The sequence below is a fragment of the Cryptotermes secundus genome, unplaced genomic scaffold, assembly GCF_002891405.2.
Source record: "Cryptotermes secundus unplaced genomic scaffold, Csec_1.0 scaffold483, whole genome shotgun sequence".
NCBI lineage: Eukaryota > Metazoa > Arthropoda > Insecta > Blattodea > Kalotermitidae > Cryptotermes > Cryptotermes secundus.
This window is the reverse complement of record NW_019744115.1, coordinates 97,192-125,045: the sequence shown is the minus strand read 5'-3', so window position 1 is coordinate 125,045 and position 27,854 is coordinate 97,192. Positions and strand designations below refer to the sequence as shown.

The window sequence follows — 27,854 nt, the reverse complement described above, 5'->3', positions numbered from 1 at the left end:
GGGCTGATGACTCGTCCAAGGAGTCCTACCGGCTGTAAGATGACCATTAAACTGAAAATCAGAGGCCAGGGCCCAAGAGGACTGTAGAGTCGGTGAAAAAAGGAGAGAACAGCAATATATACGTACATCAGACATTACGTTTGTACAGTGACAACGCTGTGCTACAAGAAAAAAAGTAAAACGTAAAGGTATCCCTGTAGCAGGCCGTGGGGGCCCATAGGGTTGTGAGATGTGATGTTGAGGTTCCCACATTTTCTAGACAATCAGCTCATAGATGGCGGCAAGGGTGTCAGCCCTTGAGTGAAACCTTGTAATGATATGATTTATAGTTCATATCATGAGGAACAAATGGGTTTCTTATTGGACTCTCTAGCTTCAATAGTTATCGAGATATGAGAGATGAAGCAAACCTCCATTTCAGGAGAAAACGCGTTTTTTCGAATTATAACAACTTCGCTATTAGTGGAATATCAAAGTTTTAATTTTAACTCCAAGTTACTCTAGAATAGAGCATTATTTGCTATGAATTTCAAATTTTTCGGAGCTTCTCCACCGGAGATATATGAGATGTTACAAATGGCCGATTTTGAGATCAGAGCAAAGTTTGAAAACTCCTGAAAAATTCTGGAAACTAGGTACGGGGTTCAACCTATGGGATTATATTCCCCATGTAGGAAACAACAAAGGGTAGAAACCACAGACCTGATACTTTCCCCCTCCCATTTGTTTTTTAAGGTGAAAAATAGCGTTTTTCCCAAAATCGATAGGTAAGTTTCGAGCTTAATTAGACCTAGAGGGAGTGAGTTAAGTGAAACCTTGTAATGATATGATTTATAGTTCATATCATGAGGAACAAATTGGTATTTCATTGGAGTCTCTAGCTGCAATATTTATCGAGATACAGAAGATAAAGCAAACCTCCATTCGAGCCGAAAACGTGTTTTTTTCGCATTATAAAAGCTGCTGTACCGGGAGAACCGAGTGGATTACAATTTTTTTAAATATTTTTGAAGTGTGAAAATATGTAGAAATAAGTGTACAAAATATGAATTTTTTTAAAAATAGTGAGCGACCTCTCTGGATGACTTCACATGGAATGACCCATAACTGTGTGTGCTGCTGCCAACTCATCGAAAGAACATAATGGACATTACAATTTAAGAGCTCTATCTTTTGGGATATAACGGAGTGTTCTCCGGTGAAAGTTAACCGACATTTCGGAGGAATATGTTGCCTCCATCATCAAGGTCCAAGAGTAAGCGATGCAAGAAACCATGGTGAAAGCAGGTAGAAAGCAGATCCACCGGGCTTATTCTTCGACCATAAAGATGGAGACCACGTGTTCCTCCAAAACGTCCGTTGCTTTTCAAATGATTATATGGCGTTATATCCGACAAGCGAGAACTCTTCCTAATCACCGATGAGAGCACCTCAAATCCTAAATTCCACTATAAACTTAATAACTTCCTTTATTCATCATCATCATCATCATCACCGTTCCATCGATTAGACGAATCGCCTGTTCCAGTCTCTAATATTATTACATTTCTCACTTTCCTGATCTAGTACTTTGAAGCTTATCGGTAATAAAAAGTTGCGCAGATCTAGCTCAGTGATGGGTGATGTCACATTTCTTCTTTCTGTATTTTGTAACGGACCACCTCAAAGTCAGAAGCCACACAGACTATGCTAGGCGGGACACAATAGATTTGGCTTGGGAAAGAATTTCTCATGACACGAAGGAGTCTGGATCCAGGTTAAGTTCTTTCGAAACAGTTTCCAGAGAGGTGTGAAGAGGGGGATATATCTGGAGTGGCTGAGCGACTAATAGCTTCTCAAGAAGTACTCTGCTCCGTGGATTTTTCATGACACGAAACGAAGAGCACTACAAAGAAGTCTATTTATGTATGTATGACTTATCTGACGATACTATCTGTGTCTCAGGCTATATAGCTTGGAAGGATAGGTAGATTTTTTAAGATGGTTATTTAACGATGATGACAGTATCAAGACTATATAGCGTGGATGATAGGGCGCTAAACTAATGTGTATCAGTTTTTAGTGGATTCTCTAGGATGCTTAGTGAGAGGGATGAATTGGAAACACATGAAAGGAAACGACCATGGCCTAACGTGAGGTACTATCACACAATTTGTTCTTAGGGGTACTGAGGAAACCCATGAGAAAATACTCAGGATACGTAGCCGATGTCATGCCCGAGATTCAAGCACCATGTGAATACAATTCAGCAGCGTTAACGCTTGAGATAAGTTGCTCAATAGAAAGCACTCATAATACAACTGTATTTGACGTATTCAACGTATTGACAGAATTATTAAAGAAAAGTTAACAAATAGCACGAATTCAAGAATGAGCAAAAGGCTACTGGACGAATGTGGCAAGAATGGATTAACATGCTGCCCAACGTCATAACTGCTAGATGACAATGACAACCTGCCTACGGCGGCGAACGAGCCACTGAATGACACGACCTGTGAGCAACTGAGACATCTTTCCCCTTTAATTCCTTGACTTCTGATCCGTGACTGCATAGCTTTGTGCTCTACTAGTCGTTGCGTATTATTTTCCGGGCAGTAACGACGTTACCCCGGAAAATGGTTAACCTTAATTGAAGGTTCGTTGCCTGGGAACGTCTTGTTGAATGTAGGTTCGTTGCCTGGTAACGTCTTGTTGAATGTAGGTTTGTTGCCTGGGAACGTCTTGTTGAATGAAGGTTTGTTTCCAGGGAACGTCTTGTATGTAAAGCACTGCATATATACACATGCAGGGTTTTATATACAAGACGTTCTTTGCCATTCTAGTGAGAGTTGTTACGACGAAAGGACCGACTGTGAAAATACTTTTTCAGAATTTTGTGTTATAGTTACCTGAATTGTAGTTACGTCGTTCAGTAAAAAAGTGACGTCGCAAGAATACGCTTCGAGGTTTGTTTCACTGCCTAACACCGCTGTTGTTGCGACACTTCGACTTGTGCGGTGCTTCCGGCCGAGTAGAGTATTATGAGGCGTGTCTCGAAGTGGACGCTGGTTCGCCTGGTCGCTGTGTCCGTCCTGCTCTCTGTCGCTTACTTCATCTGTTTCTCTGGACTGACCGCCACGAGCGACTCGGTGCGTCATTTCGATGTACACGGCTCCACCGAGTTCCACAACCTTCTGCTTGATACTTCTGTAGCTGACTGTTGCGATGGAGAGCCACTCAAGGTAAAGCTTTACGATTCCTGGATCGCGGTAATGTATTGTCTCACACTGCGGAGTAGGCCATACAAATGCAGGTACCAGCAGGTTAAACTATTTACAATATAATACTTACGTCTCCATATTGTGAAGCGATTGAAACGAAGCTTGTCTGTCGCCTGTCGGTCTAGGTACTGAATACGAGTATAAAATTAGTTCACTCTGTGTTCTTGGCTCGGAGATCGGCTATCCTGACTGAGGTTTCTCGTGGTTTTCCTCAGTCCCTACAAGGAAATGCCCACGTCCTTTGCAATTAATTTTTCATCCGTAACCCACAATTTTACGCTCTATAGTCCTGAGTAATGGCGGAGTCGATAAATGAACAGCAAATAAAATAGCGTAATTCACTTTGTGTGCTGACCTCTATACTTCTGTCTGCTGTTACTTCAATTCTCTCTTATCGTCACCCAAGTTATCTTGGCCTAGCGGTAGAATAGTAATTCAAGGATGGCGACTGTCAACTTGCTGAGCGTTTATTCGAACCACAAAGAGCGATTACTCACTACAGAAAATAGTGTACGTATTTATTGAATCGTGTATATATTCCATCCAACGTTGGCAGAAGTAATTTGACCAGCAGCTTTTTAGCAACAACGAGACAAAATGCGTAAGTCAATTCCAGTCATCTGATTCTTATTCAGTTGTTATCTAATGTTACAGCCCAATGTCCCATGACCGTGAACACCTGCATAATAACAAGTTACACAGAAATTAGGGAAAGAAAATGATTAGTTAGTTCCAGACGTTGAGATAACTATGGAACCCCACTACTTTACGAAAATGACAGGGTGTATATAACATTTTTAAGTTCAGGCAGGTTAACCTCTTTACACGCTATAGAATTTAGTAGAGGGCATAACCCATGACATCACACTCAGACAACATACAAGTGTGCGACAAGCCTTTGCGACACTTTCGACTTAACTGCTTTGAATTAGCTAAAATGCTCATCTTTCTCATCTATATTATGTATTTGATTCTTGAGCGTCGTTTTTAAAAATATGTTTAAGGTACCAACGTTTTTTAAAACAAACCACTCAGCTGAATATACGTATCATATTTCGACTACGAAAATATCTACAACAATGAGTAAGAATATATACAATAAAAGCTAACAAACTAATTCTCCCTTTCAAACGATTACATTTACAATATCAAGAATCACCCACCTCTTGTAACAATGATCAATGTGTAGTAAAATCACTCGTAATTACTAGAATACCACAAGTCCAGCTGGGGATGTCCAAACGATGTCCCAAACAGAAAGCTGTGAAAGTAGTCACAGGACTGGCAGCCAGATGGCATTGATGTCTTGGAAAAACATAGAATAAGATGTTTATAAGAATGTGCTACAGAAGGCCGGATGGGCATTAGCTAGGCCTTTTTTGTATTTACAATATTTTTTCTGCAATAATAATAAAGAGTTCCGTTACAGATTGCTCATATATCCAATGTAATCGTGATTTAATGTATACTATGACAGTGGGTAACTGGATGGGTCACGTGCGAAAAATTTAGCTGGAGATTTGAACGGTTCAATTCAGAGGGAGGGCTTCTTTTCTTGCATTTGAAATCATTCAGAATAATGTGCAGCTGCATATTGAAAGTTAAGAGACTGACGGCAGTAAATTGTCGAAAACGAACTTCCATTGTTGGCAGCGTGCATATTCAGTGAAATTGTGATTATGTATGTGAGAGTGGATCAATGAAATGTTTAACTTTGGGAACTGCAGCTAGGAGAAAGGAACTGTTTATTTCGAAGTCTTGATACCTAATTGGATAATGAAGGACAGCGAAACATATTAAGAGAAAAGGTTGTACATTTCGTGTGCAATGACTGGGATAGGGTTCGCCTCTTTGTTATATTTGATACCATTTAGAATAATGGAAAACTGCGTACTAACACAAGTGAAGATTACAAAGTGAGTATTGCGAAAATGCAGTGTATGGCAGTAATGTGGAAATAACAGCTATAACAGAAAATTTATAAAGAATCTGTCTTTGTATCTCACTCACCGACTGTTGTAATTCGGTTAGTTGTAACTGAAAGAAACGTGATGTTCTGTTATCAGGATAAACCCGTAACTCTTAATTCGTAACAACACATTATTCTGCAACATCTGTAATGCAAAATAATGATAGGAACCCATGAAACAAGCAATTCCTATCTCTGGCCACAGTTTGCAGAGATAACCCGTCGATTTATTCACTCTTGGAACACGATTTACTGAATATACCCCTTATCGGCGATGATAGTTTGTTTCCGGCAAAGGTGGAGACTGGATTGCTGACTTACGACCAACCCATAACCACTCCCACAGATTTATGCTGGGAATATCTTTTGGACATATTATTATTATTATTGGAGTGGGTGGGTTTCCCCAGCACCTCGACCAGTTGTTGATCTATTGTACATCCCCTTTTGATATTCTACTAGTCGCCATACCCTACCGGTACCGGTGCGTGCTATCAGCCCCGTTGAGCCAACGAGGTCGGCCCTCGGTACCTTGGAAACTACTTGGGCGGGAAATTGTTGCCTAATTTAGCTTAGAGGTCTCCTAGAGACATGAGGTTCTTTTACGTGCCGTAAATCTACGACACGGGACACTCGGCTTAAAAGTCCCTCCCGGAGGGCTTGTTCCCTGAATTTTTCCGCCCTTAAAAATTCCACGACCTCCGCCGGGTTTGAACCCACGTACGTTGAGTCATGAGGTGGGAACGTTACCCCTAGACTACGGAGGCCGTACACATTTGCACATTAAAGACTGAGGATATTACGAGTGTCACGTTGTCATGGAAACATTCAGGCAAAAAAAAAAAAAAAAAGTTACCGAAGACCCGGTCCTGACTATTAAGGTCAGCGCCATTTAAACAGAAATCTTGGCATATTGCATAAAACTGAGGTAGGACCTAATTAATGCGTCAGTTCTGCTCATGTATTAACAAGTTCACAAACCACCGGAGTATCCTAGGGTGATCAATCGTGTCAGCGCTGAGATAGAAACCAACCGTCCTAAATATCAGGATGCACTGCAGATGGTCCCTCGTTGCGGGTTTTCTCCGCTCTGGATCATCGTGTTACGGTACAGGGATTAGGCGTGTTGGTAGGTGCAAAGTGCACTGCACTTCCTGCAAAGGCAGGCCCTTATTTTCACATGTTGAGCCCGTGTACAGTCTTCACAGCGACGGGAACCTTTCATCTTCTATTTCCGCTGTATTCCGGACCGTCATTATTTGTTGCACTGTGGCTATGAGGGTGACCACATATCCATCAGTGGATGCTTTCTTAATGTGGACCTTCAGTTTTGGGGTCCTGGACTTGGCCGCTGGTTCTACAGTTGTTCCCGCCGCCGCGGCGTACGTCTTCCCTGCCTCGCTGCGGCCGATGGGTACGTAGAGTCCGGGATATTGCTTCCTCCGTTGCTGCTCCAGCTTGGCTCCAGTACACCCTATGCAGATGCTGGGGCACTGCGCCTCGCAATTACTACACTTCTGTTTTCTGGCTTCATTTCCGGGCAATCCAGACGTCGATGGACATCCCCGCACAGTGGGCATCTTAGGCTTGCTTGCAGTGAATCCAGATTCAGCCAAAACCTTGGCAGTTGTAGCACTGCATTAGAGCAGTCTGGGCCATACATGCTTCGATTTCGGACATGATACTGAACAATGACTTAAACTAAAGAGTCAGAGACTTCTGGCAGCACACCAGAATGACAAGGCAGAGGAGCAGAGAAATTAAGGTTATTGGACCCTGAGGTGAGGGTCATCTTGTTGTCATTTTCTCTAAGCTTAATCAGTATGAAATAAATAATCAAATTAAAAGCAAGTAATTCATTCAGTCATCAATGGCTCTACAGCTCTTTGTTGGCCCCTGGCCGCTTCTTCAGTTACGTAATCTTTATTATACGCGCGGTAGAACTCCTTGGGCGGGGAGAACAGCCCGTCGCAAGGCCGCTACCTATACAAAGGACAACACAAACACAATGAACTCATACAGAGACATCTATGCCTTGAGCGGGTAAAGATAAGTAATGATCTCTTAAATTATTTTGTAGGAACTTCAGCAATTAATTCATAAACATATACATAAACAAAAGTGGCACAGAAATGAAGTTTGTACCTCACTGTGGTAGAGCCCGAAAAACTTCGCTTATATGAAAGCACGGCACTGCACTTTATTCTGAGACAGTTCCATCCACTTCCCATCTTCATCCTGTGTGCGAAAGATCAATATGTTTCCGTTGTTGCCTATTACCTCAGTTACGTTATGTAAATAAGTGTTACAAATACAACTGTAAAACGTGGAGAAACGTAGCCTCGTTTTCAGTACACATATCTTCCAGCAGCGTTGTGTGGTGTTTAGCAAGCATCACTGGCTTTGATGCTAAATTACGGCAGATGGAGATATATTGCACCAAAACTGAACCGTTACACTAAAGTCAGAAATGCGTTCTAATATTCCCTCANAGCTGTTCATGTAGAAGATGGTTTGAAATGAATAATACAGAATGTCCGGATGAAAGCTATCCAAAATAAAATAATTATATCTCGGAAAGCTTGTATTATACACATTTATGGGTTCCACCACTACAAAGGGAAACTATCAAAGTTTTTTCTGAGTATATAACTTTCCCAATAAATTTCAACGTGGGCTCCCTTGGTGGCACGACAAATATCCAGACGATCCGGCATGTTTGGTGTTACCATAGCCACAGCGTCCCTTATGCGACCTTCCAGGTGTTGCAAGTCGTTAATCTTAATCTGGCAGACAATGTTCTTCACATAACCCCAGAAGAAAAAATTCAGTGGAGTTAAATCTGGCGAACTAGGTGATCTACTTCTGCCAATCTATCTCCCAGCCATCATTCTGCCCAAGTGATTCCTAACATGGTGGCAGAAATGTTGCGGCGCATACGCGTAAGCCGGGCATAAAAAAGACTCAGAGGGTTTTCCTCTCCGATGACATAAACCGGATACGTGTATGACAATTACTCTCCGAGATATAATTATTTTATTTTGGATACTTTCATCCGGACACCCGATATTTGGGGTCGCTATTTTCGATCCTGTATACAATTAAAAAAACTATTATGAACGTATGAGGGGTGGCCTTCTCGGCCCTTGCGCCGCGACCTATCGTCTATCGTGCTTAAAAAACTGCTATTAAGTTTGATGTAAAGAATGCCGTCTTCTGGAATGTAGCGCCATGTAGAGCTTGTGTGAACCGACGTTTCGGAGGAACGTATCGCCTCTATCATCAGGGCAGAAAAATCCGCGAGCGAGGAACCAATGTGAGCAGTGACTGCAGACTGTAGTCTGTACTTTTATTCTCATTTATTTATATTAAGCAAAGTATGAAATGCTCTAGACACAAGCAATAATAGATATGAGGTGACAATAAATTAGACCTCTGAACGACTGTTGCATGTACAGGTAGTTAGGCAAAATTAGTGTCTGTTATAATTGGTAAGATGGTGAAAGCGCAGATTTTTCGCTTTCTGTTTCGCATCTTCTGGCACTAATTCCATAAACGTTACGGAACGAGAATCCCTCTCGACGAGGGTAGCGACAAATTTCTCCTCGCTATCGAGTTCTGATTGGCTCTGGAGCCCGCCCAGTCACGTCCTCGGGGATAAAGGCTGCTGGAGCGTGACGGGTTCACACTTAGTACAACCCAAAACCAGTCTGTGAATGAAACGTAACATCCAAGCTCCCCGCATGCCTTTATTCGTTCTTCGTACAAGACGAATTCATCTTATCTTGCGAATCGTAGCTGGCTGACACAGCGTGTGGTTAGAAGTTGTCTTAGTTTTCATTAGTAACTCGACGCGAATTCTGGTGTATTGCGGATATACAAGAACTTTCTTAGCCTCGGCCAAAATGAACTAGAAATTTAGTAACCTTGAATGTTTAGTTACGATACATATGTATGTTGTTTGTTTCCATAATTAAGTTTCGGAAAAAGTGTTAATATGCAAGAGATCAGATCGGAGGGGACAAGAAGGTCTCGTGCAACTGCAGTTTAGTAATTGTGTAAGCTCGAAGCTGGTGTAAAAACAAAAGCACCAATTTATTACAAAATGTGGTGTTCGAGAAGGATGGAGAAGATCAGTTGGACCGATTATGTGAGAAATGAAGAAGTGTTAATTAGAGTCAGTGAGCAGAGGAATATCCTACATGAAATAAGAAAACGGAAGGCTAATTGGATTGGTCATGTTTTACGCAGAAACTGCCTTCTAAAAGAAGTTATCGAAGGAAGGATAGATGAGCGGATAGAAGTGACAAGAAGACGAGGAAGAAGACGTAAGAAGATGCTGGATGACCTTGTGGACAGAAGAGGATACTGTCATTTGAAGGAGAAAGCTCTAGATCGCATTAAGTGGAGGAATTGTTTTGGAAGAGACTGTGGACCTGTCGTCTTGACAGATTACTGATGATGATGATGATGATGATGATGATGAGCCTTACGAACAGGAGCAAGTAACACCTCCTGTAGGCAGAATTACGGAAGAAAAGCCATGTATATTTATATTTGAATTCGCAACGTGTGTGTGAATGCCGTATGTTGAAAATATGAACCAGCAACTTGTTACTGATGACTTGATGAGATAACGGCCTATGTCACTGACGATGACGCACGCTCCCTCGCTCCTCGTAGATGGATTATATTTTTGTTACAAAATCACAGCCGTCAACAATGAGTTTCCACATGCCTCGTATAAAGATGTGTAAGCCCTGTGAAGCATACAGCTTGCTTTCCAGTGAGTGGATTTAGTTAACCCTTTTAAACTCTGAACTCATAACTGTCCGAGGCAGGACAGATGGAAAGAAAGAGAAGGGACAGAAGAATAAGAAAGAGATGGAAAAGGAGAAGTTATAGCAACAAAAGGAGGAAAAGCAGAACGAGAAGAGAATGGGAACGATATCAGGAAAAGGAGAGCATGGGAATGAGAAAAATGCTAGGGAATAATAGGGGAAAGTAGAAGAGGAGAAGCGGCAAGAGATGAAGGAAAAAAAGAAAAAGAAAAGTGGAAGGAAGATAAAGATGAAGCTGAGAAGAAAGAAAGGGCGACAGGAAGGAAAAATAGCAAGTAGAATATGAAGGACACAAGTGGAAGAAAGCAGAAGCAGAGAAGGGTAGGAAGTATCATTTTTGATATTTTATGTTTCTTATATAGCTGCACTATTCAGAAAACCGTCTCTCCGAAATGCAGTAGAATCCAATTTACCGATGTACTGTTTGCATTAAAATAATATACAGAATCCATCATACAGGTGTATCCAATTTATATCATTTTTACGGATCAAATACTACTATGTTTCGGTCATACAGGTACGATGACAGGAGAGACCAAATATTTAAGAAAACCGTACAATATAGACACACATTTTAAAATATCTACCTTATTTAAGAGGAGCTGGGATAGCGCAGTCGGTACAGTGACTGGCTACGGGCTGGACGACCGAGGGGACGGAGTTCGAGTCCCGGTGGGGGGTCCACCCAACTTCCTGTCCAGTGGGTACCGGAGACTTTCCCTGGGGTCGACTCAGCCTCTAACAGAAATGAGTACCAGGAATTAATTAAATAATTTTCCTGGGGAGTAAAGGGCGGGCGTCGCGTAAGGCTGATAACCTTACCGCCATCTTTGAACCGATTGTCTAGATCAGTGTTTCCCAACCTTTCTGATGCCGCGGACCCCCTGTACCGAATGTTAATTCACCGCGGCCCCCATAAAACCCAAAATGGAAATTTTTTAATTTTACGAGTACATATCATAAAAATGAAGCAGTAACTTAAAATTTTACAACACTAAATGTGTCATTTATGACAATAAAATACTGTTATAAATGGAGATATTCGGAAGATTACGAACATATCAATTAGGCGTAATATTATGAATTTAACATTCACCTAATGTGATGGCTGGTGCTGTTTTTCAGACGTCAACTTTCGAATGTCAGGATCAAAACTGGATAATTTCAGACGTAGATCTGGCTCCACGTTAAGTCTGTTCCTATATCTGTTTTTCATGTGTACAAGATGAGAAAATGTTGTCTCGCACAGATATGTAGTGGGAAATGGCAACAGATGTCTTACAGCCCTTTTGGAAATTTCAGGGTAAACAGACCTAGCTTGGAACCAAAACTCCAGTAACGGTAACGAAGGAAACAGCAATTTGAACGTCGAATCACAGGACAGCTCGATAAGTTGCTCTTCCTCGGCAGAAGGAAGTTCAAATTCAGAGTCTACAAAGGGATTTTTCATCCAGTCGTTATTTTCAAGACCAAACGGAAAATACAGACGTAGTTGAGACGCCAATGACCTCATATGTTCAATCATACTTTCAGCAACATCACTAGAAAGGTGTTGTTCACTGGAATCAATGAAATCACTCAGCATGTGAAAGGAATCGTATTTTCCTTTCTCGATACGGCTGCACCACAAATTTAACCTCTTGATTGTTGCCTCTATCTTGTCTTGCACAGAAAACACGGTGACAGATGTACCTTGAAGGCTCGAGTTAAGAGTATTCAAGATGTTAAAAATGTCCGCCAAGTAAGCAAGAGAGGAGAGCCATGCGAAATCATTTAAATAGTGTGTTAACTGAAATTTAGAGTTTATGAGGAACAACCTTACTTCGTCTCGAAGCTCAAGCAACCGCGTCAAAACCTTACCCCGGGACAGCCATCGGATTTCTGAGTGCAATAATAAGTGTTCGTGATCACTTCCCATTTCATTACAAAGCGCAGAAAATAATCGGCTGTTAAGAGGACGGGCTTTAATAAAATTGACAATTTTTACTGCCTCGTCTAGAACGATTTTCATTTTGGAGGGCATACGGCGTGCAGCTAATACTTCGCGGTGTATGCAACAATGTGTCCATTTAACAAGAGGTGCGACTTTCTGGATACGTGCGACCAAACCATTATGTATTCCCGACATTGCCTGAGCACCATCTGTGCTGATACCTACACATTTTTCCCATTGAAGTGTATTTGTAGTTATGAAGTCATTGACAACTTTGAAAAGGGCTTCAGCAGTTGTATTAAGAGGTAACGATTCACAGAACAAAAAATCTTCACAAACTTTATTTTCGTGTTCATATCGCACCAAAGCTACCAAATTAGCATTATTTGAAATATCGTGGCTTTCATCCAACTGCAACGCAAAATATTCACTATGACGTAACCGTTCTAGCAAAATATCTTTCACATTTTGAGCCATCTCGTCGATTCTTCTTTTCACAGTATTGTCAGATAACGATATTAGAGACACCTCGTTGGCATGTTTTTCACTAAACAAGTTCTTTGTTATCGTTTTTGTAGCAGGCAAAATTAAATCTTCCCCGATTGTATGGCGTTGTCCATTTCTAGCGATCAGAAGGGCGACTTCGTAAGAGGCAAGAACAGCCTTTTCATTTTTCGTTCCACATACAATGTCCTTAACTAAATTCTGTGAACCACAAAGTTGCAGTTTCTTATTTTGAAAATATTATATTGGCTTATTAACTGATTCGCCATGTTTCGTTTCAAGGTGGCGTCTCAACTTCGACGGCTTCATAGATTCATTCGATAACACTTCGCAACAAAGAACACACTGTGGTCTGTCTTCGCCGTCTTTATTCAGAACGGAAAATCCCATTTTCAAATAAGATGGACAATATTTGCGTGATTTTTTGAGGGAAGGAACTTTATCTGCCCTGGTACTATTTTCGACAACACTAGATCCACTCGGATTATCGTCTGTCTTACGTTTCAATGATCCACACTTTAACCACCGATCCATATCTAAATAAGATCGTGAACAAACTGAAAATCAGAAGTTTCGTTGTGAACTTAATTATTTGAACAAAAGCAGAAAAACTGAATATTACACCGAGAAAAACACACTTGTATAATATTATAAAAATTCACTGCACAAAAACTAAAGAAACACGGGTTGTTCGCTCTGCCACTGAAATGAATAAGAAACGTGGTCAATGGTCCCAGGTTTATTCCCAACCAAAGAGGGATGGATTTGGTGGGGGAGGAGGGGAGAATGGTCGGACAGCAGTCCACCCTGAAACACGGGTCTGAGATGCAATGGACCGACCAAAAGAAAATGCCCTTGGAATAAGCTACACAAATCGTTGGTTATTCACCTCTGCTTTACAAAGGGAAGAAGTAACGGTACCAACAGTTCCGTTAAATTTTACTTCAACCATGGGCCTCAAGAGCCAGAGATATACATTGCAAATATCCCAGGTGTGAGGAACATGATAAGATAAAGTTTAATGAAAATAAACTATCCCGCGGACCCCTTTTGAATTACTCGCGGACCCCCAGGGGTCCGCGGACCACAGGTTGGGAAACACTGGTCTAGATAATGTGGGACCCTCAGGTCTCACAACCCTATGGGCCTTCACGGCCTGGTATAGGGATAGCTTTACTTTTTCTTGTTACTGTTACACACACACACCACTGTCCTGAGTCACTTTTTCGCTGCCATTCTGCAGGCATCGTTCTCTTGGTTCCTCGGAGGTGAAGCACTGCAGCCCAATACCTCACAAAAAATACACGGACAAGTAGTCTTACCCATCAGGCGGTACTTAGCCTCTACAATGCGTGTAACGGAGTTCCGTATGAGACAAAAGACAGCCGATGATTTCACGTTCTGTAATTTTCTTCACAGATGGAATTGCCGGCCTCCGACTTCGAGACGCTGCTAGACATCCGCGACTTCAAATTCCGGATTAACCAGCCGTCGTGCAGAGGGGAACCAGAGGTTCTGATTATCGTGCATTCAGCTCCCCGCAACTGGGAGAAGCGCATGCAGATCCGCAAAACGTGGGGCTCTGACCTACAAGGTCATCTACTATTTATGCTTGCAGCTGTGGACTCCCCCATGCTGCAGGTATGACACTCAAGACATTCTCCAGCATTCGAAAAATCTGCTTGCGTAGAAAACGTACCAAACAGAGTTCATATATTATCAGGCATTTCAGGAAGAACTTAATTGCCCTTACTATCCTTCTAATGCTCGTTTACGTAGTGAGACTAGGATAAGGTCAAGTTGTGCCTGTGTTTAATTAATTAAGCATCACATCATGAAGACATATGGCAGAATGAAGGTCTAGCTCCACTCTTCTTGACCTCGGCACTAGAGGGATGTGAGTACTCTGCTTCACGTCCCGGCCGCTTTACCCCCGGGGAAAGAGTCTCCGGCACGCATTGGTTAAGAGACTGGGATGACCCCAGAGCCGGTTTTGACGCCGTGGAGAAGAGAAAAATCTCTTGCACCAGCCAGGAATCGAATCCCGGACGTCCAGATCGTAGCCTGTGGCTATACTGACTGAGCTATTCCGGTCTTTTAATGAGTTTCGGGGACTTGTAAAATAAAAACCTGACAACTGAGTGATCCATTCTGGTGCGTAATTTAAGCCTTTTTTTAAAATTCGTTTAGAGGGGGGTGAAGTCCAACTGCGTCCACTCGGCACGGCGGCCACTGATTCGCCCATTGTAGCCTGCCCCGGGTGATTATGATGATGGAGAATTTGATGGAATGAAGATTAGCACGGGAAACCGAAGTACTCGGAGAAAACCCGCCCCAGCGCCACTTTGACCACCATAAATCCCACTTGACCAGACCCGGGATCGAACTCGGGCCGCCGCGGTGGGAAGCCAGCGACTAACCGTTTGAGCTATGGCGCGGTCCTAATTTAAGCCTTACTAAGCCCTACAGGTTCCGTTTCTGTTAAATTTGTCAAATATAACCCCAAATTTGCCGGTCACGGTAGCAGAGCGATCTAAGGCATGCACTGTCTTCGATCTCTGGGAGGCCGGGATCGTGGGTTCGAATTCCACTCTGGGCATGGATCTTTGTTGTTTGTGTGTGTGTGTGTGTGTGTGTGTGCGCGCGCGTTTTTCTGTTTGTGTACAGGAAGGCCTTGCGACGAGCTGATCACCCGCCCAAGAAGTCATACCGAATGTACGTTTATTGCTAGGCAACGACTCGGTAAGTACATTTCCGAGGCAAAGAATACACAAGCAAAATTGAGTAACACGACTTCCCAACGACAGAGAGACTGTGTTTTCTGCGTGGTCCGTGCAAAGTGGCAATAGAGAAGAATTGTGTTGTGTCGAGTGGAATCGAGTTTCCAGATGCCGATCTGCTTTGGAACAGAGGAATTGAATTGAGTTGGCAGTTGCAGAATAATGGCAATAACCCAGCTGGAGGACCACCGCTTGTCAACTATCCGCGACTGCGTATTCGATATATTCGCAGCTACCTTCCATATCTAGAGGCCGTCTCCTCTATCAGAGCTTGGTATTACTAAAGATAAAATGTTAAAAGGCGCATAGAAGGGACAATTTTTCTACCAAATTTAATGAATGTTTCTGTCAAGTTTAATAAAACTAATCCAATTCTATTGAGGACAACGGACATATACAAGTATATATGTCCTACAGACACTGCCTTTCGTCATACATAAGGAAATTGCTCTGAAACAAGACGAACAACATATAAAGTGAATGCGTTAATGCGTGAAGTTCACAAAGTGAATGCGTTATATGCGTGGAGTTCACAAAGTGAATGCGTTATATGCGTGAAGTTCACAAAGTGAATGTGTAATATAGAGATCATGTCCGTCCGCCAATCCAGATCTACTGGACTGATTTCATTTAAATCTGATATTGGAATCTATGTTAACATTTCGTGGGTAAGCATCGTTTTAGTGGCCTATGCCTAAATTTACTTCACTTGAAAATTAAACAGATTTCTATCACATGTATTCAAAACAACTCGCCATTTTGCATATGCAGAATGTACAGTCCTATAATAAGCTATCTTTGTAACAGGTAGTGCAGGCCTATAAGCTTGTGAGACGTCGGGGCTCCCACATTTTCTAGATAGTCGGCTCACAGATGGCGGTAAGGTTGTCAGCCTTACACACCGGCCGCCCTTTACCCCTATGAAGATTCCTGGTACTCATTTCCGTTAGAGGCTAAGTCGACAACCGGGCAAAAGTGCGGCTGGAAGGATTAGGTCAACTGAATAATCCAGTGACCTCATCGGCAATCGAACCCGCGATACGGTGTGTATATACGTCTTTCTAGAAACAAAGCCAAAGTAGCTCAGTTTTGGAAAATATTTTTGGCGGGTGGGGGGGGATGTTACGACTTAATCAGCCACATTGTACAGCGCCGAGCGGTAGGACAGATGAATGATGAACTGGAAATATTTTGAAGAAGGCAGTCGTAGCCGAAATCGAGGTAGTAATACGACATTCACCTGGAGGGACCGAGGAAAGCCACGAAAATCCTCAGTCAGGGTAGCCAGTGTCCTCGCTGAGATTCGAACAGATCTCTTTCCTTATACAAGTCAAAAATGTTACTTTGCTTGGTGTCGCTGGTCATTGGGAAAGCCAGGACAGTAGTTCTGCCTCCTATTGTCAGCAATACGCAACAAGAGAAAAGTTAAAGTTGTCCCTGTGCTTAACTACTTAAGCACTGCGCCATGAAGGTGTATGGGGGAGTTGAGGTATATATCCACATTTTCTTGACCTCGGCAGTACTTGGAGGTGAGTGGTCAGCTTCACGCCCCGGCCGCTTTGCCCCAGGGGAAAGAGCCCCGGGTACCCATTGGATAGGATGCTAGGTGGGCCCCAGAGCCGGTCTGGACGACGTGGAGAAGAAAAAATTTCTGACACTACCGGCACTCGAACTCCGAGTCCTCCGTCGTCCAACCCGTAGCCAGTCGCTATACCGACTACGCTATCCCGGCTCCTCCCGTCCAACCCGTAGCCAGTCGCTATACCGACTACGCTATCCCGGCTCCTCCCGTCCAACCCGTAGCCAGTCGCTATACCGACTACGCTATCCCGGCTCCTCCCGTCCAACCCGTAGCCAGTCGCTATACCGACTACGCTATCCCGGCTCCTCCCGTCCAACCCGTAGCCAGTCGCTATACCGACTACGCTATCCCGGCTCCTCACGTCCAACCCGTTGCCAGTCGCTATATCGACTACGCTATTTTGGCTCCTACGCAAGATTAACATACCCGAAATATTTAATTGTGATCGTCATATACGAGTACGTTATACATCTTATGATCGATGCAAACAGCTTGGCTAAATATAATTCTTAACAATACCGTCAACACAGATACGGGTATCTGCTATCAATAGCATTTACTCTTACACACTGCAAGTTTCTATCCTATATCTGTGTAATTTTCTGGTTGTATACACACTTAAACATCAATAATCTTAATTGTTACGTCATGCATTCTAATAGAACAGACCCCTTGCATATCTATCATAAGGTCAGACAGTAAAATATATGAATAGCCCGGGTGAAAGCGGGTTGAAATACCTCCACAGTAACCCTGCGAGTCATGGGGAATCCGGTGCCTGGAGGTATAATTGGGTCACCTTGTTCCCAGGGGACATAAATACAGAGATCTGGTCCTCCAGACTGGGAGTTGGGCGCAAGGCTGACGACCTTGCTCTGTAAAAAAGAAAAGTACTGTTGCGAAATCCAAACAAGTGAAAGCCGGATGCATTCTGGCAGAATCTTCTAAGAAAGGCTATCGCTCAAAAAGGCTGTTTAGCCAATGATTATGGTGATGATGATGAAGTGTGAGAACATGTAGGCCATAAAATTAATTTAAAACACAACAGGATGCTACAATCAAAGCTTGACTACATTTTTAATTTACGTAGTACAGGGAAGATTTTAATCGGGTTGACGAGTTCACGGCTCCGAGCTTCGCGGCGACCGATGCGCTACGTGCAGCGGGACGCATGCGAGTTTTGCCGATGACTCAGCGTGCTTGACGGCAGATAACGTCTGGAATGAAGGGAAATAATTAACTTGTAGAACTCTACATGCCATTATGTTCATGCATGGGAGTTTGTTTATATTTCGTCAGTAGTAGGCAGCAGTTATCAACGCCACGAGCCATTTGTTCCTAGTTAACAGTTAGCAGTGTGGGACGACATGGTTCGCGAAGCTTTAGAGCAACGTGTGTTTCTGTATGACACCTACGTGAAATACGGATCTGCTAGAAAGTGTCGGAGAAAATTTCAATGTAAATTTCGTGATGAAAGGGTTCCCAGCAGGCAAACAATTCGTAATTTTGTGAATAAACTTAGAACATCGGGACTCTTAATAGACAAGGAAAAATCATAAGCACCGGGTGCTTACTGAAGAAAAGTTAGACGACACAGAGACCAGACCTGAACATACACATAGAAAATCACTGAAACGTCTAGCTCAGGAGACTGGGGTGTCAAAGTCTCGTGCAGGAACGGCAACACAATCGCTGAAGCCATACAGTGGAAGTTGGCGTCTTGTGTGGTTGTAAGTGGAAGAAAGATTGTTGTAGTGTGCTTTTAACGAAACAATTAATTTCGAAAGATATTAACGTGTAGAGGGATCACCTCTGATTGGTGAACAAAGGTAAGAACTTCCCTTTATTCCAAATGTTATCGGCATGCTGAGTCATCGGCACAATTCGCGTGCGCTCTGCGGCCGTTCTTGTGCCGATCGCAGTGAAGCGCGGAGCTGTGAACGCGTCAAGTTCATTAAACACCTCTCTGTAGTTTTACCGGTATAACCCCTATGGGTGCAGAAACAAGCCAACTGCTATGAGTAGCGTCCCGAGAATAAGCATAACACACGAGTTCCTCAGAATTCGACCGTGTGAGTCCGACTTCAAATTACTTGAGCTTAGAACCGCGACATTACTATGCTCGAGAAAGCTAGCCGTTCCAAAACAAAAACTCGGTTTATTGAAACGTTAACCAATCCCTGGACCTCCGGACACAGGCCACCACTATACAGCATTCCGTTCTGTACTGCCAGACACTGAAGAACATAACTGGAAGATAATTTATGCCTCTGTGCAGTGTAGTGAGTATGATGATTGGTTCTGCTGTAATATCGATCACACAACCAATGAAGGATGGAAATTTGCAGAGGACACCTTTTCAGGCTGTCTGTATTTTTGTAACTTGTTTACTAGCCTGGAAGAACTTTCGCAGGAAACCAAACAATTTCCTGATCACCCTAATCAAGCCGAAGCCTGATATGGGGCCTATATATTACATTTATTCAAAAGTACAGTAATCCATTTATTTGTTCAAAAGTACAGTAATCCCTCTGAGCCCAGTGGGTATACAATATGTACCTCGTGCTTTCACGTGCAAAATTTCTGTATTTTGTCCATACAGTATATTTATGTGTTTTCGCTTTGTTCTCACAATAGACAGCGATTTCTTTAGCAGACAGCATTGACTGCTTGGTCTTTATAGTGGAGACTTTGTGCGTTTACTGTGAGGTACGATCTGAATATTTATATATTATTCTTATGAAGTTCAATCTTTAAATTTGTAACTACCATAATGTTTTTGTTGTGTTTACAGTTGTCGCTAGAATCCGAGAACGACCAGCACCATGATATCGTGCAAGGCAGCTTCAGGGACGCATACCGTAACATGACGTATAAACACGTCATGTCTCTCAAGTGGGCCCTATACTTCTGTCCCGGAGTGCGTTACGTGCTGAAGACGGACGATGACACTTTCATTAACACCCCGGTGTTGATACGGGCACTGACACAGGTTGTCCATTAGACTGGCAGTTGTCATTTTTTTCCATTGTTGTAATGCATATGGCCGGCGCGGCATCACCAGCAAATATTCGGCTGTCTGGAGCGGTAGGATTTTAGGGGAGGCACATTTTACACACATTTTTCGTTTTCTTTCTTTCTTCTTTTGAAATGAAAATATCGTGGCCGTTAATTTCCAATAATCTCAACAAGTTGTGAAACACTATAAATGAAATACGACATCAATGGCGGCTTTTATCGTGGTGTCTGGAGGGTTCGTGTTGTTAATTGTGACGAATTCTTTAGGAAATCGGTCTGTTTGTATTGTAACTCCTGGAAGGGACGAGATTTCTCGTCTCCTCGGGCTCCATTGTAGCTGGCGCCTATGCGGGTACTTCATTATCAAAGACAGAAACGGAGGAGTATGCTGCCTACACCCTCTTGCTTATCAGCAGCATGTAGTACACTGGAGAGCGTTTCAGTTATCTAACCTGGCTGTCCGTTAAAAGTCTCGCACTTTCACAGAGACTCTGGCACTTTACATTATGATCTTCTCTGCCATATTCGCCAGATTGTTACAACGGTGGAGAGGATAAGACTTAATCTAGTTTCACGGTATCTTGTGGGAACTGAAGCACTCCACATCCGCTGTTGTGTAACTTTCTGTGCAAGGACTTCAACTGCTCACTCTGCTACTACGGCCACGAACGCTGAAGACGAACTTTTCCACTTGCGTCTCCATCAGTCCTGTCTTGACACTGTTGTCGTACATTCTGAACGTGACAATATATCGTTCCCCACTTTACCTCGAGGATTTACCACACTTCATCCAACTTGAATATTATGTTCTCTGTCCGTCACACTGCTTGACATCTCCTCACATATTTTCAGTAGCATTAATGTCCGAATAGTAGGAGGTAAACGTAGAACTACACGTATGTCCATTCTCGCTTAAAATCTCATAAAAACGTATCTCTTCTGTCTTGGTTTACGAAGTTTTATAAGGTTTCAACAAGTCACTGTTGATGGTATTTGTACTTCAGGAGCCATTCTTCTATATCAGTCTTTTTTGATCAAGATGTACAATATACGCCATGAATTACACCTTTTTCTGTTCCCGCGAGTCAAATTATCAGCCGTTGCCCCCTAGCGGCTGTTGCTATGTATCCCTGGTATCACTATGCAAAGTTGCATGTTGGGTACGGGAGCTGTGGGTTTATGTTTCGTTACTATAGTCCATTCGAGGAGACGAGACAGCGTAAACAAAGCAAGCCCCGAGTCGCCACAGCTGACAGCAAGGAGTGGACAAAGCGTGCAGTTACTCAGTGTACTCACTGCATTCGGACGCACGTTAACCTGCATTCAGACTGAAGAGTGAACTTTGGACGCCCCTGCAACGATACACGCATCACGTGATCCCTGCATGATTTCATTCAAAGAGCGAAGGAGATACCGCGTGCATTTGTTTACGAGGACTCTCTCGTCTCAGCGAATGGATTGTAGATACAATCGCCGTATGAATGAATGAATGGGCCCTCTTGGCCCTTGCACCGAGACCACAGTGATTTATTGTACTTCCCCTTATGATTAACTTCTCAGCAATCCTGGGCTTCGAATGAAGCGCAGGATTTTGTACATGGGGACGTCGAAATAGTCACTTTGCTCCATAAAAGATTGACCCAAGTGACGTAATCTTAAATACGAGTAAGCTAAGGCCTCACATTCACACAGGATGTGTGTGGCTGTTTCATTTTCTTCTTGACACCTCTCACAAGTGGGACTATCAGTTAGTCCCAGTTTGGGCCGCGCCATAGCTCAAGCGGTTAGTCGCTGGCTTCCCACCGCGGTGGCCCGTGTTCCATCCCGGGGTCTGGTCAAGTGGGATTTGTGATGGACAGAGTGGCGCTGGGGCAGGTTTTCTCCGAGTACTTCGGTTTCCCCTGCCAATCTTCATTCCACCAATTGCTCCACAATCACCCTCACCTATCATCTGGGGCTGGTACAATAGGCCAGAAGTGGCCGCAGTACAAGGGACTTAGTCCCACCCCACTAGCAATAAAAAATAGTCCCAGTTTGAAGAAGTGTCCTTTGAGGTGACAGTATCCTGTAAGGAGTCCCACCACCATACAATCGCCGTAACCACTGGCTTTAAAAAATGTATGAACATTACATCGCTGTGTTTATATACGAGTAATTAAAAAAGTATAATGTTTTATTAGTAGAAGTAAAAAGTAAAGCTATTCCTGTAACAGGCCGTGAAGGCCCATAGGGTTGTGAGACGTTGAGGGTCCCACATTATCTAGACAATCGGCTCACAGATGGCGGTAAGGTTGTCAGCCTTACATGTCTGCCGCGCTCTACTCCCCAGGAAAATTATTTAATTAATTCCTGGTACTCATTTCTGTTAGAAGCTGAGTCGACCCCAGGGCCATAGTGCGGCTGGAAGGATTAGGTCAATTGAAAAAATCCAATGACCTCATCGGGACTTGAACCCGCGACCTTCCGGTCTGTAGCATAATGCCTCAACCAACTACGCTACCGCGTGCCCTAATGTTTTATCAGTAGTAAATTCTAAGCACGTCCACAAAAGAATAACGAAGCATTAATCCAGCAGGTTAGTGTGACGGTAAGGCTGGGTTGCCGAATATCCTAACTGAGGTTTCTCGAAATCCCCTCAAACTTCTGCAGACGAATGTTCGGATGATACCTTCAAACAGAACGCCTTGCATATCCTTACCTATTTACATTCGAAATGTGTATTTCGGCGTTATAGTTTCTAACCATTGTAGAGGATGGGATATTGTTAAATAGCAAAAGAATAAAAAACCCTCGACCGACTACACTACATCAGTTAGTCTAACTATTCTCCATGAAAGGTAAAGTTTACCCCATGCTTAGCTAATTAAAGACTATGACATGAAGACGTATGGGGAGTGGATGTACAGATCCACGTATTCTTGACTTCGGCACTGGTTCGACGTGATTGGTCCCCTCGGTAGTCATTGGAAAGGAGGCTCGGTGCGTCCCAGAACTGGTGTGGTAAGACGTAGAGATGAGAAAAATCTTACCCATACCGGGACTCGAACAGCGACCCCTTTGCCGTCCACCCCGCAGCCAGTCACTATTCCGACTCCTTGTTTCATATACCTCGTATAAGGCTGTTAAATGACCATGATGTGTTGGTAGGGGCGCCTCCGGTGCGGGATGAAGAAATTGTTGCTGTGTCGGGTGTGGAGTGGCGTGGCAGTCAACAGGACCGGAGACAAATGGATGGTGACTCAGGAAGAGTTCAATGACAACGTATACCCAGACTACTGCTCAGGCACCGCCATCCTGTACTCCCAGGTACAGATATCCCGAATACATAATAATGCAGGACTTAATAAATGTTACGATTTCCAATCTGATGCACAGTATTTTCTTCAGTATTATTCCAACATTTTCCTACATATATTTGTATATGAATATGCGCATATGTAGATTGCAATTTCAGTCGACAATGTAACTGGAAGCCTTTCTGGCCAAACTTCGTCATCGATCGGCAGAAAACTGTCAGATATTGTGTATTTTTTTATTGCTAGTGGGGTGGGACTAAGTCCCTTGCACTGCGGCCACTTCTGGCCCATTGTACCAGCCCCAGATGATAGGTGAGAGTGATTGTGGAGCAATAGGTGGAATGAAGATTGGCAGGGGAAACCGAAGTACTCGGAGAAAACCTGCCCCAGCCCCACTTTGTCCACCACAAATCCCACTTGACCAGACCCCGGGATCGAACCCGGGCCGCCGCGGTGGAAATCCAGCGACTAACCGCTTAAGCTAAGGCGCGGCCCAGATGTTGTGTAACTCGAATTTAATAACAGCCAGTCAGCATGAGCATTATGAAAGCGCCCTTAATTTTATAAATTGTTAATTGAACATGGTTTCAAAAATTGCTTGTTAGTTACAAAGTCAACACTCAATTAACTTTATCAAAATCTGACAAACAGCAAGTACTGAACTCGCGGAAATAAATTTCAAATACATCTTCTATCATCACTGCCTGGATTTTTTTTTGTGGAGAAGAAAGCAACTTATAACAAATGACGAACAATAATACATATTGTCATTTTCGTTGCATTTTGAAAAACACTTAGTGGAAATGTACTCCGGACTTTTGCCAGGCCCTATATTATGTTATAAATACATATATTATTTGTGATTTTAAATACTTCACTGGCCTCGATATTTACTTGTTGCTGATAAAATCTTTTAGCAAATAAACTGAACTTATTTAGTATCCACGTCGTTGACCGTGGCGTCCCCTTCATTCAAACGGTTTACAGGACAAGTGTACGTTCAGTTTCTTTCGTTCATGCATCCTATCTGCTTACCTTCTGTTACTATATTCTCTCGCCATTCATGCATACAATATTTCACTTAACGTTAAATTAATTATATACAGACATATAATCTTTGTATAATTTTCTTTCCTTACTGGAACTATTTATTTTTTTTAGCAGAGAAAAAGTAAATGGACGCCATTTACGTTTCATACAGCTATACTGCTGGAAAGCTGTTAGCTCCACGCAGCGTCAGAACTTATTTTCCCTTTTATTTCATTAAATACACGTATACATCGCGTCAAAAAGTGTCTCAAGTAGGTGCTGTAAGCTTTGAAGGGATCCACATTTAGTTTCATGTATAAAGCTTCTGTACAAGTTATTTGGGTGGGGAGTACGCGGTTGTGTAGTTGCTGAAGACATTATGCTACAAGCCGAAAGGTCGCGGGTTCGATTCCCGATTCCGTCATTAAATTTTTCAATTCAGCTTCTACCTCACAGAAGACATTGTGTTTCGATTATATGCATCGGGCGGTTTATGCTGTTCAGATAAATAATCACTGTTTACTGGGAGATGCACACAAAGCCCAAAAATAAGTTGTGTGAACAAAATTTAGAGTTTTTGAATGGTAGTACATACAGCAGCCGCTTTCATTGAGAGACTGAAGTTTGATTTGATTGTTAGCTTATCATTTATTTCTAGATATCCCAAATATACTTCTGTGTGTGTTGATATTGTGGCAGGTAGACCCGTGGCTAGGCAACGACTGCGAAAGAAGCAGCTATACAACAGCCATTACTGAGTAACGGCTTCGCATATTTCAAACATTAACATAGGGAAGGTGTTTCCGGTGCGGTCCGTGCCGAGATGTTATAAGCAGGATAGTTAGTGAGAATCGACAGTTGGATCAGGGAGTTAGTTGTGAAACAGTCGCCAGCCGGTAAGAACGTGAGCACGGAAGCAGAGGACATTGTTGCGATCCGTCACCAGGCAACGACTGGTGAAGACACAGCAGGCTGAGAAGACCTAGTGTGTCCTATAGTGATTTGTGAAGTGTAGGAACGAGTTGTATAAGTGTGCAATGAATCCGATTATCAATACAAATCCCGTCTATAGTCACTCAATCATGTGACAATATAAGCATATATTTTCCTATTGCAAGAAAAAATAACAAATTCAGTGAACCCCAATTGGTAGTCGGGAGGAGGCCGGAATTTCATCGTCGCCTTTCCAGCATGTGTTTACATTCATTCGTGGTAAATGTAAACCAAGTTTGATCCATTTTTATACTTATAATAATTTTCATGTTTTCTATTTTGATGAAAAGCCATCTGCCGTTTTGGAGCGATGAGAATGCAGATATGCAAGGAAACACGAAAAACAGAACACACCAGTGGGAGATATCGATGCATATTTGGGGGGGGGGGTAATAATAGATGCTTCTCAAGGAAACTGGATGGAAGAGGCTCCGAATACAGTCCTGAGACGGGCTCTTGTGAAAGCAGTTATACAAATGACAAGTGTATGACATGGAAAATGTTAATGCACGCTTTGGCCTAAAAATATATACAACACTTTTCAATGTTGTGTGCTTGTCAGTATAACCAGATTCTTATTGTTACTGTGCAAGAAATTCGTAGACTCTCCTTCAGCCATATCTAAATACTAATTGAATGTAAATCTGTGTTTCGGCAGGACGTGGTGTACGCGCTGTACAGGAAAGCCCAGGAAACGCCACATTTCTGGGTGGATGACGTACATATAACCGGAACGGTGGCCGGAGAGCTGAACTTGCCTCAGGAGACAATGGAGAGCGGAACACTCAGTATTCGGTTTACGCACAACACTGTCAAGTGCGATCATTCTCTTGAGAAGGATGCACCATCCTGGATTCGCTCATTCCTGTTCAGCAAACACGACCTGTCGACCAGCGACATGGCAGCGCTGTGGTCGTATGTGAAAAACTGTGCAATGACACCTTAGCCGTCATTGGGAATTCCGGAAAGAAAAGCCAAATATTGTATCTCAGTTGTGGAACAAAACGCCAAAGATTACACCACAATCGTGAAGGATACTGCCAAAGATAAGACCATACCTGTGGAAGGAAGGGAAGAAGATCGGCTGGTAGTCCTGCCACACATCTGACCCTAGTTATAGAAGATAATGTCAAAAAAATGATTAGTACTCCTAGATGGAAGCACCAGAGATCGGACCACAATTGTGAACGGAAGTGCCAAATCTTATTCTTTAATGCCTATTTATGGAGAGACATCCTAGAGATCTACGACACGGTGCCAAAACTCGATTTGCTCAGAATTACTAGAGGTAGTAGACTAAACGATAGTCTTAATGAGAATTAATTCTAGTACCTTCCAGTTAGTTTGTTAAGTAGCATAAGATGTCTACAACTTTCTCCGTAGAGATGTGAAACGCGTTAGCTATGACAGACTAATAATGACTACTGAAACAACACTGTGATATGAAGTGTTTATACCACAAAATGTTAGCCACCTGTTAATTTCCTAACTTGTACCTGCTGCTACAGCCGGCATCGCGCAGAGTCGGCATATGTACGCGTGCATGTGTGTTACCGGACAGCAACAAAGTGTTTTGTGAGCATAAAGTCTACGTGTAAACAGTCACCTGACAGAGTTGACACTTCACCAGTGATTATGATTGAGATAATTTATTTTATTACTCAAGGATTTCAATTTTAGTAACCTGAACTTATTAACTGTGACAGATCCAGCGATAGCCGGTATGGAACGTCATACATATTAAATTGTTTCATATGATTTATACATTGCTGGAAGTCTGCATGTGCTACTTAAATTACTATTAAAGTTTATTGCTTAAAATACTCAAATTACTTCATGATTCAATATGTTTCTTCGAAATTTGTTTGTAAGATTTTAAAAGAGTATTGTGCTACACTAAAATTTACTGAATGTCATAAAACAAAATCAGAAACAAAGTATTTTACTATGCTACGTGTTCATAATAAACCAATGTGAGTACATTTTAAGCTTAATTATTCATAAATAATAATAATAATAATAATAAATGAGTACATGATAAAATTAGAAGAGGAATGAATCAGGATTTTTTAAGTATTCAGTTTAAGAACCGACTTTTTGTTTTCCCATATTCTAAAAGTCAAGATGCATATATAAAATATTAATTCTGGCAACAATTTTGTGCGGCTGTGAAATGCGATTTATTTGAAAAAATAACGTTAACTTAAAATGTCTGAAAACAAATGCTATAGAAATTAATTGATTTGCGGGGTATGAACTAATTGTTCACTTTAGTATTATACTGTAACATCCTGTTGCACTTTTCACTTAGTATCAGTTCCACAGTCTAACATACAACACTGATGTTCTATAAGGCAATATTTAGTTATTCATTTTTAAGTTTTACATTACATGTTTCGAACAATGTTGTCATCATCAGGTGTCAAAAATTATGAATGATAAAACTGCTGCCTTCTGTATCACTGCTTAGGTTAATATATGGTCCTCTCGTTGCACATATGTGTTCGAGGTCGTGGGTTGTGTTCCTTCCTGTTTTGATATGTTACGTGCCTTGTTTTCAAATGCCAATTGATACTAAAAATGTTCAGTTTAGAATGTAACATAATGAAGAACATTGTGAATTGGATCTAACAGTTCGTGATGATTGTG

General features: G+C 42.4%; 2 protein-coding genes across 2 annotated transcripts in view; one reads left to right on the top strand and one right to left on the bottom strand.

Annotated features, from left to right (window-relative positions):
* Positions 1–27,854, bottom strand: part of LOC111874479 — a 208,695-nt gene that overhangs the window by 177,704 nt on the left and 3,137 nt on the right. The gene's annotated exons all lie outside the window — the stretch shown is intronic.
* LOC111874478 (beta-1,3-galactosyltransferase 5) lies at positions 2,895–27,037 on the top strand. The gene is made up of 5 exons (XM_023870012.2): positions 2,895–3,221; positions 13,927–14,148; positions 19,664–19,861; positions 23,035–23,193; positions 25,864–27,037. Exons 1-5 carry the CDS (start codon positions 3,021–3,023, stop codon positions 26,149–26,151), a joined length of 1,068 nt encoding a protein of 355 aa, XP_023725780.1. The 5' UTR covers positions 2,895–3,020; the 3' UTR covers positions 26,152–27,037.

Coding starts and splice junctions, on each gene's coding strand:
- LOC111874478 (XM_023870012.2), top strand. CDS start 3,021: ATGAGGCGTGTCTCGAAGTGGACGCTGGTTCGCCTGGTCGCTGTGTCC. Junction 3,222..13,926: donor GCGATGGAGAGCCACTCAAG/GTAAAGCTTTAC, acceptor TTTTCTTCACAG/ATGGAATTGCCGGCCTCCGA. Junction 23,194..25,863: donor CCGCCATCCTGTACTCCCAG/GTACAGATATCC, acceptor GTGTTTCGGCAG/GACGTGGTGTACGCGCTGTA.